Genomic DNA, 15,045 nt, shown 5'->3' on the forward strand with positions numbered 1-15,045 from the left:
ATTACTTTAAGGGTACTACAAATTTGGGTTTGTTCTACCCCTACGAATCCTCGAGTGATGTCGCACCCCCTTATCTCGAGTCGATTCTCACCTTGTTGGTTATGCTGACGCAGGATACTTATCTGATCCGCATAAGGCACACTCTCAAATGGGTTATGTCTTTACCATTGGACACACCGCAATCTCTTGGAGGTCAACTAAACAGAACTTAGTTTCCATTTCATCTAACCATGCTGAAATTCTTGCCTTACATGAAGCAACTCAGGAATGCTTTTGGTTGAGAGCAGTTGTGCGCCATATTCAAACCTCCTACGATCTTTACCCCGTCGTTGATATCCCGATGACAATCTATGAAGACAATGCATAATACATTGAACAGCTCAAGAAGGGTTACATCAAATGAGACAACATCAAGCACATTGCGCCGAAGTTCTTCTTCTCATATCAATAACAACAGCATCAGAAGACTGAAGTCACGTAAATCCGTTCACAAGACAATCTGGTCGACCTCTTCACCAAATCATTATCGAGGCGACGTTTAAGAAGTTTGTTCAAGGAATTGGTATGCATAAACTTTTTGATTGTAACATTGCTAGTTCTCTTTGGAATTTTGTCAAACTCAAGGGGAGTATCCTAAAATATACTTGCTTGATCTTAATGTACTATTTTTCCCTACGATTAGGAGCATTTTTCCCACATGATTTTTGCTACCTAACTAGGTTTTAATGAGGCACCCACCTTAGGTTGATCATATCCCTGATGACGTCCCGTAGACATTTCATTTGACTTTGCATTACTCACACATTTTTCCTTAGACTATGGATTATGTCCCTACTCGGGTTTTTACCATAGCCTTAGGGTTTTTTGTGAGACTTATTTCCTTATGCAAGTTCCTACCTTATTGAGAATAGCGTGTTCCCACAATCAGTGTCGATGAGTTGACTTCCTCAACCTCTACATGATGCCGAATCTACTTGAGTATTTACACACTCAAGAGGGTGTTAACCACATTATAAAAGATGAAGAATTGGTACACATGAAGATAATAGAGAGAAACAAGATAGATTATATTGATTGATTGGAGAAAATGTATACAATTGAACTTAAGAAAATGATAGTTATACAATCCCTTATATAGCCATATTTCCCAATTACAATAATACCCTTCTAACTATATTAACAAACTCAATCACTAGAATAATGCCATGTGGTGGCATTTCTGTTATATCAGCTATTACTCCCCCCTCAAATTAAACTTGGAGTATCTAAGTGAAGTTTGAACTCGCCAGGTATTTAAGACTGATCTGGAACTACGAGACTAAGATGTCTACAATGCTTCAAGAACATTGGACTGTGCAATCCTTTTGTAAATACATTTGCAATTATTGTTATGAAGCTAAACACTGTAGAAACCCCTAAACCCCTGTCTCTTGCAGTTTGGAGCAGTGTATGATAGTCTGGAGTTGTTGACATTAATGAGCAGGAAATAGTGCTTCACTCAGCATGCTTCCTTGGCCGAAACTTGCAATTTGGCCCTCAGTTCCACTAGATGGTTCATCTGAGGTGCTGGCAAAACAAAAGATAATTCTACAATCAACTCTATCAGTAAAGCACTTTGGTATTAAGAAAAAACCATTGCCTTTTGAACCTTCTTTACTATTACACGAGGCTAATCGGATGTGAGCTTCCCTTTCTGCTGGGAATATGGTTGAAATGTTTGATGGCCGCCAAAATTTTAGTGACGGTTCAGGTTCAGATGCATCATTTAAGATGCCATCATTACAAAAAGTGCAAGCAAGTGTTATGTCACGTAGTAACTCTTCACCAGGAATTTTTTAGAGCTCAATTGATTAACCCATGAGGCTTGCTGAAATTTATGTTGCTGCTAAATATGCTCTGCACACTACAGTTTCTAATCCTAATATGTTGAAGTCTTTATCATCTACAGAGAAGTTTGAGCAAAAATATCTTGAACTAACTAAAGGTGCTGCTGACAATTATCATCAATCTTGGTGGAAAAGACATGGATGCTGATGCTGTAAACAAGAAAGCATCCACAAAACCTATCACCAAATCGTCTAGCTTTCCCAAAGCCCTGAATCAAACAAGTGCACCCCATGACACCTTTGTAACTGCTGACCAACAGATTACTGAGAGCTTTTGTAGCTTCTTGAAGAGTTGAGACACAAACCAAAACCTCTACTAACTCTATTATCATCACACAAGACTACAACTTTAGCTATTGGTGAAGCCATGATGAAAGACACAAGTACAATCCAGAAATCAAAACAAATGAATTCTTCTAGGCAGTAAGAGAATGACACTCTTGACACAAATGCTAAGGCAACAAGAGAATGACACTCTTGACAAATTCTAAGGCAACAAGAGAATGATACTCTTGGCAAATTCTATGGAATCAAAGAAAGAATGATACTTACTTAACCATCAAGAAAGAATGACACTTTCTTGAAATCTCGTAATCCAACCAAATCACTGAATGAAATAGTAGTTTATCTTAGACAATTCATCCAAAAAACAACAAAATAAAAAACCCAATTTTCAACATAAACCCAAATTGGCAAGATCACTCCACACCAGAGACTAGAACACGAATCATATGTCTTCACCAACTTCACAAAACAACTTGAGCTGTGCAAATATACACAACGCATATGGGAAAGAATAACCATCAGTAGAGCCAACATGCATTGAAGTAGGAGATGTGTTGATTATATGTGACCCTAGTAATTTGAGTTCAAATCAAATGTACCACTAGTTTCAGTATCAACATATACAATTTCAGCAGCAATTACAACAGAAGCAATTACAACAGCAAGCGAAGCAGGTGCAATCACAGCTCCAAGCTAAATATCCCAAATATCACAAACACTGATCTTGAAGCAATGACCAATCTTAAATCCAAATATCACACTAATATCCCAGAAAAGACTCACAACAAAGATGAACAAGCAGAGTGTAAATTCAATATACCACTCTTTGGCTATCGGCCTTACTAATTGACAAAATAGCAAACATTTTCTTACTGAAACATTTAATCAAACATATTATGTGCATTGTGAAAACTAGAAATCAAGAACCTGATGAGAACTTCAATCTTGAGCCAAAGAACACAGAGGAAGCAAACCAGAAACCTTGGCAAATCAATCTACCGACTAGCAGCAACCATGGCTTTTCTTTCTTGCTCACACACACTGAGAAATCCAAGACTGGGCATAACCCGAGTGAGAAATGGCGGTGGGTTTGTCTCAAAACGCCGCAGTTTGGATTCCCTCGAGGACCCACGAAGATAGTCTGGTCAGGCACCCATTGGTCTCCACAAAGACGACAACCCAGAAGACGGATTTTGACAAAACATCAATTCCTGAGGACAATTTTACCGACGAAGCAGCACAAGATTTTGTGAACTCCATAAGATGGATGGCGGATACCCGGATGAAAGATTTGGCACACAAGAGAAGAACAGAACTGCCCGAGAGCAAGGCAGCTCAAAATTAGAGCTTGCCCAATACGAAGCTCTTCACAGAGGAAGAAATCTTCAAACCAGAAAAATCAACCCAACAATCGTAACAATTGCGATCCCAACAATCACAGAAAAATCAACCCAAGAACAATCGCAGAAGCACCGAAAATCTAATGGAAATTTTCCGGTACGATGAGTTAAGATTGTACTGTTGAGTTACGGGACCACAAATTCTTCGTTCCCTGTTAAAGAGATGGACATCCAACGTGATGCATCGTCCCTACTTGGCATGTATGACATGTACGGAGCTTACATAATCAAAACAAGGGAAGATCTATTCCTTGTCGCAAGGATTTCTTATTGCAACATTTGCCGTGTTTATAAGCTCCATTATTCGACAGAAGATGGTAGATGCGGATGGATAAAGGGGAAATTGATGGGAAATCTCGCTCTCTTTTGGGTGCGAGTCAGTCCAGAGTAAAGTGCTCTCTCCTGGATGGGAACTCAATTTACTTCACGGAGATCGGCTTCCATGTCCGGAAGAAGAAAGACTTCCGACAGCGCCATTTTCTTCTTCATTTAGGTGCGCATAGTTTGACAAGCAAACGAGCGGAACAAGTTTGTGCTCTTCCAACGGTGGGTAAAGCTGGTAAAACAGTAAAGGGAAGTGATTCACCTACACCCATTTTCTCCTTTCCGGCAAGTGCAAAACGCGAAAACAGGAATGGAATGGAAAACATCAAGTAAAAATAAAACGAAAGGAATGGAAAACAATAATTTAGAAAAACTTTGCTCTGCTTTTTTTTTTTCCTTATTTTTACAGTTAAGGCCAACATACAAGGGCCTAAAAACACAATGCCTTGTTCAAGACAGAGAAAAAGAGAATCAATTACATTCCTAACAACGTCCAACGGAACCAAACACGCGTATACAACAACACGGTTTTTCGCTCCCAACTTATCTGTTCCCTTGTTAAATTAAATTCCCTAGTAATTTGAACAACATATACTCTAAAAATACAATAAAGAAAAATTACAAAGCTGTATTTTTCGATTCTGAATGGAGAATTTCACAGGCATTTGACTGAAGAAGCAACAGTCAGGTACAGGGTTAACTGTTATACGTAAACAAATTCTGCGTAATTCAGGCCCAATGTTCAGCTTCACGGATACACCGTGATTTCATCCTGAAAGCAAAACATAGGGCCATTATAAGTTTCTTCCCCCAAGAAACCGGAGCCATCAGAATGTAAACTAACATCCTAGACCTTATTTCTTAAAGCCATAGCGTATAAACCTACAAGTGTATTCAATCTATGCCCGTCCTATTCAATCCATGCGCCTCCTATAATTTTTATTTACAACTAAAAAGGAGGAATCCATACTCAAGAAAAACCTCAACCCACCACCAAAACCTCTAGAAAATAAGTGTAATATTAAAGGCGTCATACTCTGAACGTTGTCCATCCTACACATTGGTGCTGGAAGTAAAATTAATTTGACGAAATCTAAAAGCAATAGATCTTCAAAAAGAGAAACAGACCTGCTAAGCTGAGTGGTTCGTCCCACAAGTGGAAAATGATGGCTAGTTCCTAGCATTCCAAGGCATATGTCGGGACCTACAAAAATGGACACTGGTAAGATCAGGAGAATGAACAGCTAAGAAAAGTAATTAAACATGTAAAGGATGAACACTTTGATTTTGCAGCAATTTAAAAACCAAACATGAAGGAAAGGCATAATTGCATCCAAAAATAAAGAACAACAAACAAATAAACCCTCCAATTGGGTCATGTTGTACCTCAAGCATGTTTTCATCAAGAAAAGCAGATGTTGTCTGATTCATGCAATGAGAACTATCATATTGGAGGATCCTTAACTTCCCTTCCTGCATTTCACAACATGAAAACACTATGAGTTGTGGAAACTGGGGGAGGAACCAAACAAGCAAAAGAAGCTTACGGAAACGGAATTGATTACCTTGGTTCCATAGACAAGGCCACCTCCAACTGAAGGATGAAAGGAAGCTACGTTGACCTCATCCTCTGCACTAGGAAGAACTCTCACAAGTTCCATATCAGAAACTCTGTAGACCTGAATAACAACTAAAAATGTTACATGAACGCTCATAATAGTGGACAACCAAAAGCAACTGGTAACACATGAAAGTTTATATCATGCACAGTTGAACCACAAGGCACAACTATGGTCAAATTTATAAGAAAGTTGATATAAAATCTACTTCATACACGTGTTCAGCTGCAAATGACTTAGTTTGCACCAAATTCAATTATTCCACTCTAAGATTAGTGTGATCCAACTTAGGTTGCATACATTAGTCGCAACCAAAATTCATAAAAAATTCATATCCTTGTCATTACTTATTAGAAGCAGATTAAATATTACATAAGTTTCTAGATGTTACTTTATAGATTGATTGAAACACCCAATGTTAATAAGACACAGATTTGAAACAAAAATAAAAGATACTTTAATATTTAAAACTTAAAACTAAAATGAAGAGGGAGGGACGGAAGAGAACTAAAAAATCTTACCTCCAGAATGGTGTAAATAGGCACTGTTGTCTCTCCATCAATGACAACACTCTTAAGAAGTGAACTGTGACGACGGCCATAGGCAAGTAATATATGCTCTGACGTAGGAGAGAACTGCCACAGTAAATCAAGGAATAACAAAATGGAATAAGTGTGACGAAAGTACAAATTCTTTGCTTGATCTAAAAGAAATATAAAGGAAAAAATAGAACTTCAAATTATTAGGTCACGAATCTTTTGCTTATAAATGAGACAACTATTAGAGTTCGGAGATCTATTCAACCTAAGGACCATTGACAGGTGAAACTGAGAATACTTAGGCAACAAAGGCAGTCACTTAATAGAATGTCCATAACCAGATGGCATGCATGAAAAAGTTACATATAAGGGACTGTATGTAACCAGATGGCATGCATGAAAAAGTTACATATAAGGGACTGTATGTAACTCAGACGTATGTGTGTGTCTCTGTGTGAGAGTTACTGTTACAAACAGGTAAACACAACTACAGAACCCCAGAGATTCATGTGGAATAGAACAAAGCTAAGTACCAGAAGCCCGCTAAAATACAATATACACATCTTTTAATTTGTGTAGTTGAGCAGTCAGGTGGGTATGTGCTGAGGATACATAACTTAAAATATTATCTAAATAATAAAAACCTAATGTCTTTATGATCTGCCACTAAGTCCACCCATAGACCGCTGCCATAATGATAGTGCATACAGTGTCCAAGTCTTCACTCATTTATATACCTTCTTCTATATCAATTTATTGATTATTTGTTTTAATCATAACGGCATTGCATTGCACATCTAGGTCATATACCAATCACCTGTTGGATTGAATATTGAAACAACACGATCACACATCAACAATATAAGGCAATCCTAACAGATTCTCCCTACATAAAACATACCTATATATGTATGTGTTTATATACTGCTACATAACAAGACTATGCTTCAACTTTAGATTTTCTGATGGCAAATGCCTAATAAAAAATATACGTAAATGTAATTCATTACATTCTACGAACATAATAGATATCTCCTTATCATAACTCCAGAGTATCTAACTCAAACTAAAGCTAGGCTGAGCATTGACATGAGTCGTTGAGCTCTTATGATGAGATTTCAAGGGATGCACTCCATACAGGGCTGCTAATCATAGTTTTCAGTTAAAATGAAACATTTTCCGTTAAAGATTTGCTTTAGTCTTAGGGAAAAAAGTTAAATAAGTAAAGAATTGTCTGAAAATCAATGAGAAACTAATGATCAAGGTGACCCAATAAGTCATACATCTTCAAAATTAAGCTGACCTGAATAGATGTTAAGCAGTGGGCAGCTCTTATTGCCCGGGATGCAAGAACCATTCCAAATCTAGATAGATAAAAGAAAATCAGGTTGTAGAAAGAAGGAAAATGCAAATGGAAAGCTAAAAGAGAGGTATGAAAATGCAACACAGATTATAGGGAGTTAAAGCTTTACGTTGCTTCCTCAAGGGAATATATCCGGAGCTCATACACAACATGGTGTGCTGAAATTGGATGTCGAGTTGGGGACGTTGATGCCCCTGTCGCGTCATGGTTGACCTGGCTCTGCAATCCAGGATCAGCTTCCATATGGGGCAACATACATGCAACACAAGCAGCTAAAAACCTTCCGCAAGGGGAAAAATGGGCACCCATCTCACTGCAACAAATTATCAAGTAAAAATCCAAAAAGATACAGCCAGTAATACTATTAAAGTTCAAACAATCATGCAATACTGAAAGAGAATAAAAGAACAAAAGCCAACATTTCATGATCATCTACTAATCAAATATTTCTTTGCAAAAGGTGTAAATCCAGTAAAAACATACTACCTTCGACAAAAAAAAACAAATGTAAAAACAAACTACCAACTGATGTTGCATCCTTTATCAATGTACTGGTTTTGCAAGACTTACGAATAAGCTAAAGGCAATGTCAAAATTTATAGAACAACAAAGTACCATGAACGTTGAAAACAGAAAGAAAATTACCTACAAAGTACAGCATGTGGAATGGTTAAGCGACATCTTTCTGCATCAAGGGGAGAACAAGGACTTTTCAAATCATGTGGCCAAATTCTGAGCTTTACAGTGCAAGGCAACTCTGCAGCTGCTGCTGCAGCAAGTGAGTTGGCAAGTTCAGACTGGATTCTACTCACAACTGGTTGAGGCTCACTTTCAGCATGCGCAAAACTATAGAATCCAGCAACTTCATTAGATCCAATTGTCGACACCATATGAGTTCGTGAAGTACGATGCCGGGAACTAGATCTTCCAGTAAGCCTGGATTGGCTCACACTGGTTGGTATTACCGAGGAAGTTATGGCTGGATTATCCATCTCACCACGTGCAGATGGATTATCTTGTGTAGCATCACCTACCAGCCGCATATTCCGTTGGCTAGCTTGGGTCTGACCAATTAACCACCCTTGCAAAAAAGGAAGTTCCCAATATGTTGAGTCACCAAATGGGAAAATATGATTGCTCCTCCCTTCAGGTTGCACTTCCAAAGCCTCTAAACTGTCCATTGCAGGTTGAGAAACTTCAGTTTCCATTTCACTCAAGAAAGTATTAGTTTCTGTCTCTTCTGGTGCTGGAGAAGAGCTACTAGGTTCAATTGGGGACAGCAGAAGTTCATACTGCCCTGAAGGAGTTGAATATGTTAGCAACCGCACTGAAGCAGAAGGATCAACTCTCTGTTGCACACTACTTGAACCAATGTCTGCGTCACTACGCTGCATAGATATTCTCCCATTATCTCTAGCAAATGAAGGCCATATCAGAAATGGTAAAGACATAAGAGGTAGTCCATCTTCCAAACTGGAACGATCACTAGATTGACCATCTGCCAAATATACAGTAGGTGGAGGATAGCGCAAATAACCCGGAGAAGTTGCAAGTGTCATCGAGGAATCTGAGGAGTCCATGTCATTGACCTACAAATAAGAAAAATACATGATTCAAATATATTTAATAAAAGAAAACGATTAATATTTCTACCAAACAAACAAAAAAATTACTAACCAAAAATTTACCTCAGCAGTTAAAAGGAAAGGAGCTCCATGCGGGTGAAAATGCACAGCCCGGAGCGAACGTCGTGTCTTCAGTACTATGCTTGGTGAGGATGTCTCCCCTCTCCCATTGTAGTGCCATATGTACAACTAATGCAAGATTTAAAGGTTAAGGCCATTAATAAGAGATAAGTATGATTAGTTAAAATTTCCAAATAAAAAATCTTACCTTATGACCTGACGCAACAGCGAGCAGCTCACCTTGGGCATGGAAAGCTATGGATGCAATGGGACGCACTGTGTGGAGAAAAAAGCACTAACAATCATATCCATGACACAAACTTAATGAAAAAAAGAATAAATTGTTTGTTTTAATGATTGATAATCAACGCAAAAACTTACAAAAATCACGAGATCCTATACACTCTGCCGTGTTTGCATCCCACAGGCGAACTTCATGATCCAAACTTCCACTAGCCAATATGTCTGGATACAAAGGATGAAATCTAACCTGCAAAAGCACAACCAGCTAGTGAGAAATGCACAGCAAGCTAATGAGATGTACCGAGTAGCTATGCTGAAGTGTCAGATCTGGTAACCAGTAATTTTGTTGATGAATAAAACAACTAGATTAAAGTGGCAACATCCAATAAAAAAAGATTAGGATAAAGCAACCCAAAGACTTTTGATGAGAGCATAAAACTTCTTGCAGAGAGAATTTTAGCATTATAAGCATAGATGGTATCCTATATTTCTTAGCAAAAGAATATGGATGAAAAAGAAGCTTTAATGTTTCACCAAATCTCTCGCTGTTCTGTTTAAAAAATTGTTCACAACATCTTGCAGCAAGCTGAACCAAGAAGCTAACATTCAACTTCAAGTACTTGAACAAAAAAAAAAGAAATTCAGAATCAAACATCCAGTGTTGTAGACTTACCACCCATGGTGTCCTACGGTGACCACTCAAGACCTTTAAGCAGATCCCAGTTCGGCAATCAATAATCTTTACAGTATGGTCTCCGCTGCAATTACAGTTGCAATTGAAACTTAATAAATGATACACTTCTTAGAATAAATATAACTCAACACTAAGCTTTAGGCAAACCCCATACCAGGCCAAGAGATATATATATATATATATATATATATATATATATATATGCATAGCAGGACTTACTGAGTTGAAGCTAGTGTCTTTCCATCGGGGCTGAAGGCTGCTGCAATAGTTGACCGTGGAGGAGGCACAAGCGGACAATATTTGGAAGACAAATGCTGGAGTGACTCTGCCTCCACCCTGAAGTCAATCCAATTTCAAGACAGACCATGAATTGAAAGATCAAACTAAATGCAAAATAATTCAGACAACTAGAAAAAACAAAGCAGTATGCTTTTTTTGTTGCAAGAAAATTATGAGAGAGCGACTAAATGAATTGGCAGTTTACCATGAGACAAGGCTGTGCCTAGCATCTCTAGCTGTTTCAAACTTTGGGCCAACAGAATCGGAATTAGACTTCAGAGGTTCCCCCCATAACTTCTTTGACCAATGTTTCGTTTGCGGAGAAACCTCTCTCCGTGCTAACAATCTAAGGACATTGCTAACACTGCCAGTTAACATCAGATACGTGCAAATCAGTTTGAAATCAAGAATTAGTGCCAATTAATATTCCAAACCGATTTTACAAAATCAACACCGAAACCATTTCTCAAGCACGGAAAGTACTTGAAATAACAACAAAAACAAAAACTCGGTACCTCCTCAATCTCCAAAATTGTCTTCCTAAATTCTAACCAATTTCGATAAAAGCTAATCAATCGAAAAACCAAATTCGGATTGAAACTAATTCAGTTACGATCACCATGCAAAACCACAAAATTAAAGCATGAATAGATATAATTTGCAAAAGCATTAATCCACAATACAGCAATTTGGTAATTGAATTACACAAAAACTCTTGAATTCCTACCAAAATTCAATAAAAAAGTCCAAGATTCACCTGTGCTTGCACGGATTGGGCTGAGGAACGCGCGGCACAGAGGTGGAAGGAGAATTGGGCTCGTCGGAAGAACCTGCCCTCATAATTTTCACGGGAAAATGTCATAATCTCAGCTTTTCCGGCATTCTAGGGAAATTTCAAATTGATAACTTGAAAATCCAATCGAACTTTACATGAAAATCATCACGCAGTGGAAAGAGTAAATTGAATAGAAGTGGGGTTTTAATTGAATTGAGCTGGGGTGCGGATTTGGTGTCGGAGAGCGCGGCGTGGGGTACGGTTGGGGAGGGAGGCGGCGAGATCTCCAGTCGGCGGGGAGGGAAAATTGGGAGGGGAAAGCGTCCGAGTGGCTGCGCGTGTGGCCGTGGAATTTGGATTTGGAAAATTCCGTCTTGGGTTTTTTGTGGGCATTGGACAGATGGGGGGGGGAGAGGAGGGGGGCGCTAGGTGGCTTCAGGACCCTAGGGAGTTGTTCTTTGGACGACAATGCCCTTGTTGTTGTGCCCTCATCTGTTGTGTCGTGGAGTCTCAACGCACGCGTTTTGATCCAAAAGGGGCAAATACAAGATTTAATGTAAATGACCAACATGATCCCAATAAAAGCGTATTTGTAATATTATGTTCAGAAATTTATTATTTGCTTGTTTTACAATTTTAGGAAAAAGCGGTTTCAGGAATATTTTAGTCATTTTAAATTTGTTTGGATACGGGTTTAGAATAGATGGATAGAGCTCTATTCCACATGCATATAAGTGAAATCGTTCGTGAATCAGAGTTAAAACAAAGAAGTTATGAGCATTGAAAGTGAGGGGTATTTTAGTCTTTTGCTACTTACTATAAATAGTAAGATTCCCAATACAACTAGACAGAAGTGCAAAGCCAACCCAACTCACCCACCCAGAACCCAGGTAGAACATACACATGACCTGCGACCTTCGCGATTTTCTAACGCTAATTTTGACCGTCCCCAGCGAAATTGGTCGATCTCACACCAAACTGAAGCTCTTAATTTCATCAACAAAACTCACCCAAGAACCACCCCAATAACTGATGTACGCATCATTGTGAGGCCGCAAAGTTCTAGGGATTTGAATGTCTTATTCTTTTACCGGCAAATCGGCTAAACTGCGACCGACACCACCACCTAAGTTATGTAGCTCATCATCCCAAGAGTAAACCCAACCAACCCTGAACTCATTGAATCACAGTATGCGGCAAATCTACACCGTGAAGTTTACGGCACCCACGGCCTTTACTTGAGAAATTGCTTGTCTTCCGTCCACTTTGGACTTCGTGGCAACTATAATAGTTGTTCTTCGTGTTAAGATATACATGCCTGCGAAAATTTGAAGTTGGTCGGAAGATTGAGTTTTGGTTCACCAAGAACCACTGCGCCTAGCACAATGACATGGATTTTGGATAGAAAAATGTTCTCAATATCCTGAGCCTATATCTAAGATTTGTTGTTGAGATTTGATGTGATGATTTGGTTATTCAATTTTTGAGTTAATTGTATTGTCGCTCGATTTTTGCAATTAACGACAATCTAACATTTGGATCATCGTGAAATTTGAATAAGATGTTGTGAGGCTCGATGGAACTTAGTTGGCTGATTCAAGGTTCTAAAAACGTTAGGCGCTAGTCGGGCGACGAACTGGGGCCTAGTGCCTATGCTGCTTGTCATATCCACGCCCTCATGGTTTTGTTTCTAGGAACTCACGAGCAACTTCCCAGTGGGTCACCCATCATAGGAGTGCTCTGGCCACCTTTTCGCTTAACTTCGGAGTTCCGACGGAACCCGAAGCCAATGAGCTCCCAAAAGGCCTCATGCTAGGTAGGGATGGGAATATACATATAAGGATCACTCCCCTGGGCGATGTGGGATGTTACAATGCTAGGCGGGGCTTAGGCGGACTAGGCGGATTTATGTAAAATCGTATAAATAAGTGTCTATTTATACTTAAAAAATACATAATTGTACTTAAATACATAAATTGCAAAATAAAATGACACATAAATTATTTTAAGTAAATTTATTATATATATATATATATAATATGACTTGTGCGCAAAAGTTTAAGGATACTCTTGGTTTTGTAACGTTTTTTCTAAGCCTAATATGGTTTAATCATTGTTGCGCCTTACTTTTCAGTTTTCATTAAAAATGATTGGGCCTTTGTTTTCACATTAAATAAAATAAAGTAAATAAATAACTTATTCCCTAATTTTAAAAGAACTATCAGCCAACTTTAAAATCCCTAATTCTAACCCTAGCCAACATAGCATCGTCGCATTTCTTCTTCTCTGCAATTGCATATTTATAGAGCTCTGTCTCCCCCTCTCTCTTCCTCTCTCGTCAAATCTTTGATGTTGACTCTTCTTCTACGCACGCAGACAGGGGACAAGGCTCATCAACGCGATGAAATTGCAGTGAGACGCCAGAGATTCACAATCTTTGCAGCGATAGTGTTTGAAGTTACAGAATTGCCCAGAGGTCGTCAAGGCCGCCTAGACCACCTAGCCCTCCCAAGTGGCCGTATAGGCGCTACCTAATATTCTAGCCGACTTGTTCAACAATTTTAGTGAAATCGCAGCAATGGCCAGCCATCAAGCGCCTAGGCACTACCTAGGCCGATTTTTAGAACACTGGGCTCATCACAATAATGTGTTGTTCCCGGTTGACGTCCGTCTCTCTATATGTGTAAGTAGCACTATGTCTCATTTTGCATGTCCGTTTTGATAAAATTCCTAAATGGAGTGTTGTGTATGATAATATGAGCATTGCAGTCATTAATGATGTGCAGATCGTTTTGTGTGAAGCTTATTGTAGTTATTCTAAAGTGCGTTGGACTCTAGGCGAGTGATTTTAATATTATGTGATAAACTACTATGCATATGAAAGAGGTTATATACTTTGTGGATATAGCATGGATTTATAAATATGTTTATTGCCAATCGATAATCTTTTGTTTGAAATGATATATTTACGTATAATTGATATGATTGCGAATTGAGAAGGCTATGCAAAGGATTAATACCTTGTATATTTCCTTTCTCGTTTCATATGTGGATATGAAGTCCCTAGTTTGTTAAATTCCTTTTTGATTCCATGAGAGGTTCTGGAGTCTTGGTTTACTTTCAGTAGGTTCCATGAGTGGTTTTGGAAGCTACTTATGTTCGGTTTCATGAGAGGTTTTGGAACCCTACATCATATCGGATTCCATGAGAGTTTCTGGAGTAATACTCTAGTTCTTGAGAGGTTCAAAAACCATGTGCATAGTTTTTGCCAATTCTATGATGTCGGCGTAGCTCTATTATTTCATTATATATATGAAAGAATGATTGAATGCCTGTATGGATCAATCATGAAAAGTCGATTGAATGCTTGTTTGAAATGTTTTATAACTTAGATTGACTGACTTTTAAAATCACATATGTTATATTACTATCACTCACACAATCCGCAGCTAATGAGAGTTTTATCTTTGTCCGGTGCATTATTTTGATGGTTATAGGGTTGTTTCTTGCAAAGTACAGGTAGTGTTTAGTGAAGAAGATTCCAAAGGGTGTAGCTGGTGTGTGTTGTGCACTCAAAAGTATGGTTTGTCAGCCTTTATTGTAATTTTGTTTTCGATGATTATCTGATGTATATTGCGTATGAGTTCCAGTTGACTTTATGTATTATGGTACTGCTACTTTTTACTACCACATGTCGACCAAGGCGTTTTTCGGAATTAGGGTGTGACAATACTTGCAAACAAAAATTTGAAATAGAAGTGATTCAAGTGAATAAGCACTACATGATCACCTTAGGACCCAAAGCAATATGTACAGTATATCCAACAAAACAATCAGGTCAGCTCTAGTGCTATGGTTAAAAAAACAAATCAAGCTCAAAAAGACCAAATTCACCTATTGCGAGACTATAAAAAAAAATAGATAAGTAAAACTCAAGTTTACTCTACAAGACT

The 15,045-nt window shown here is 38.4% G+C and overlaps 1 protein-coding gene and 1 long non-coding RNA gene across 4 annotated transcripts; one reads left to right on the forward strand and one right to left on the reverse strand.

Moving 5' to 3' along the window:
• Positions 1 to 1,046: 1,046 nt before the first annotated feature.
• LOC126606242 (uncharacterized) lies at positions 1,047 to 11,579 on the reverse strand. Of its 3 annotated transcripts, XR_007617161.1 has the most exons (16): positions 11,075 to 11,579; positions 10,523 to 10,681; positions 10,258 to 10,374; positions 10,018 to 10,102; positions 9,483 to 9,591; positions 9,310 to 9,377; positions 9,105 to 9,230; positions 8,062 to 9,005; positions 7,526 to 7,729; positions 7,357 to 7,417; positions 6,036 to 6,149; positions 5,461 to 5,574; positions 5,282 to 5,368; positions 5,024 to 5,099; positions 4,782 to 4,948; positions 4,259 to 4,667 (listed from the first exon to the last, which is right to left on the reverse strand). XR_007617161.1 is itself a non-coding variant. In XM_050273603.1 (15 exons), exons 1-14 carry the CDS (start codon positions 11,155 to 11,157, stop codon positions 5,073 to 5,075), a joined length of 2,298 nt encoding a protein of 765 aa, XP_050129560.1. In that variant the 5' UTR covers positions 11,158 to 11,579; the 3' UTR covers positions 1,047 to 1,566; positions 5,024 to 5,072. The 3 variants fall into 3 exon arrangements, 2 of the variants coding, with proteins under 2 accessions (XP_050129560.1, XP_050129558.1); XM_050273603.1 differs by lacking the exons at positions 4,259 to 4,667; positions 4,782 to 4,948 and adding an exon at positions 1,047 to 1,566; XM_050273601.1 differs by lacking the exon at positions 4,782 to 4,948 and having other exon boundaries at positions 11,075 to 11,578.
• Positions 11,580 to 13,341: 1,762 nt separating this feature from the next.
• On the forward strand, positions 13,342 to 14,742 carry LOC126606248 (uncharacterized). Its single transcript, XR_007617165.1, has 2 exons — positions 13,342 to 13,775; positions 14,590 to 14,742. It is a non-coding gene; the product is annotated as an uncharacterized LOC126606248 (long non-coding RNA).
• Positions 14,743 to 15,045: the final 303 nt, after the last annotated feature.

Source organism: Malus sylvestris, chromosome 16 (genome assembly GCF_916048215.2).
Source record: "Malus sylvestris chromosome 16, drMalSylv7.2, whole genome shotgun sequence".
In the NCBI taxonomy this organism is placed as follows: Eukaryota; Viridiplantae; Streptophyta; class Magnoliopsida; order Rosales; family Rosaceae; genus Malus; species Malus sylvestris.

Bases quoted from the DNA above. Each gene is read 5' to 3' on its own strand.
- LOC126606242 (XM_050273603.1), bottom strand. From the start codon at position 11,157: ATGAGGGCAGGTTCTTCCGACGAGCCCAATTCTCCTTCCACCTCTGTG. The intron at 9,231-9,309 runs GTAAGATTTTTT...ATCTTGCATTAG, and splicing joins CTGTTGCGTCAGGTCATAAG to TTGTACATATGGCACTACAA. The intron at 6,150-7,356 runs GTCAGCTTAATT...TTACTGTGGCAG, and splicing joins ACTGCTTAACATCTATTCAG to TTCTCTCCTACGTCAGAGCA.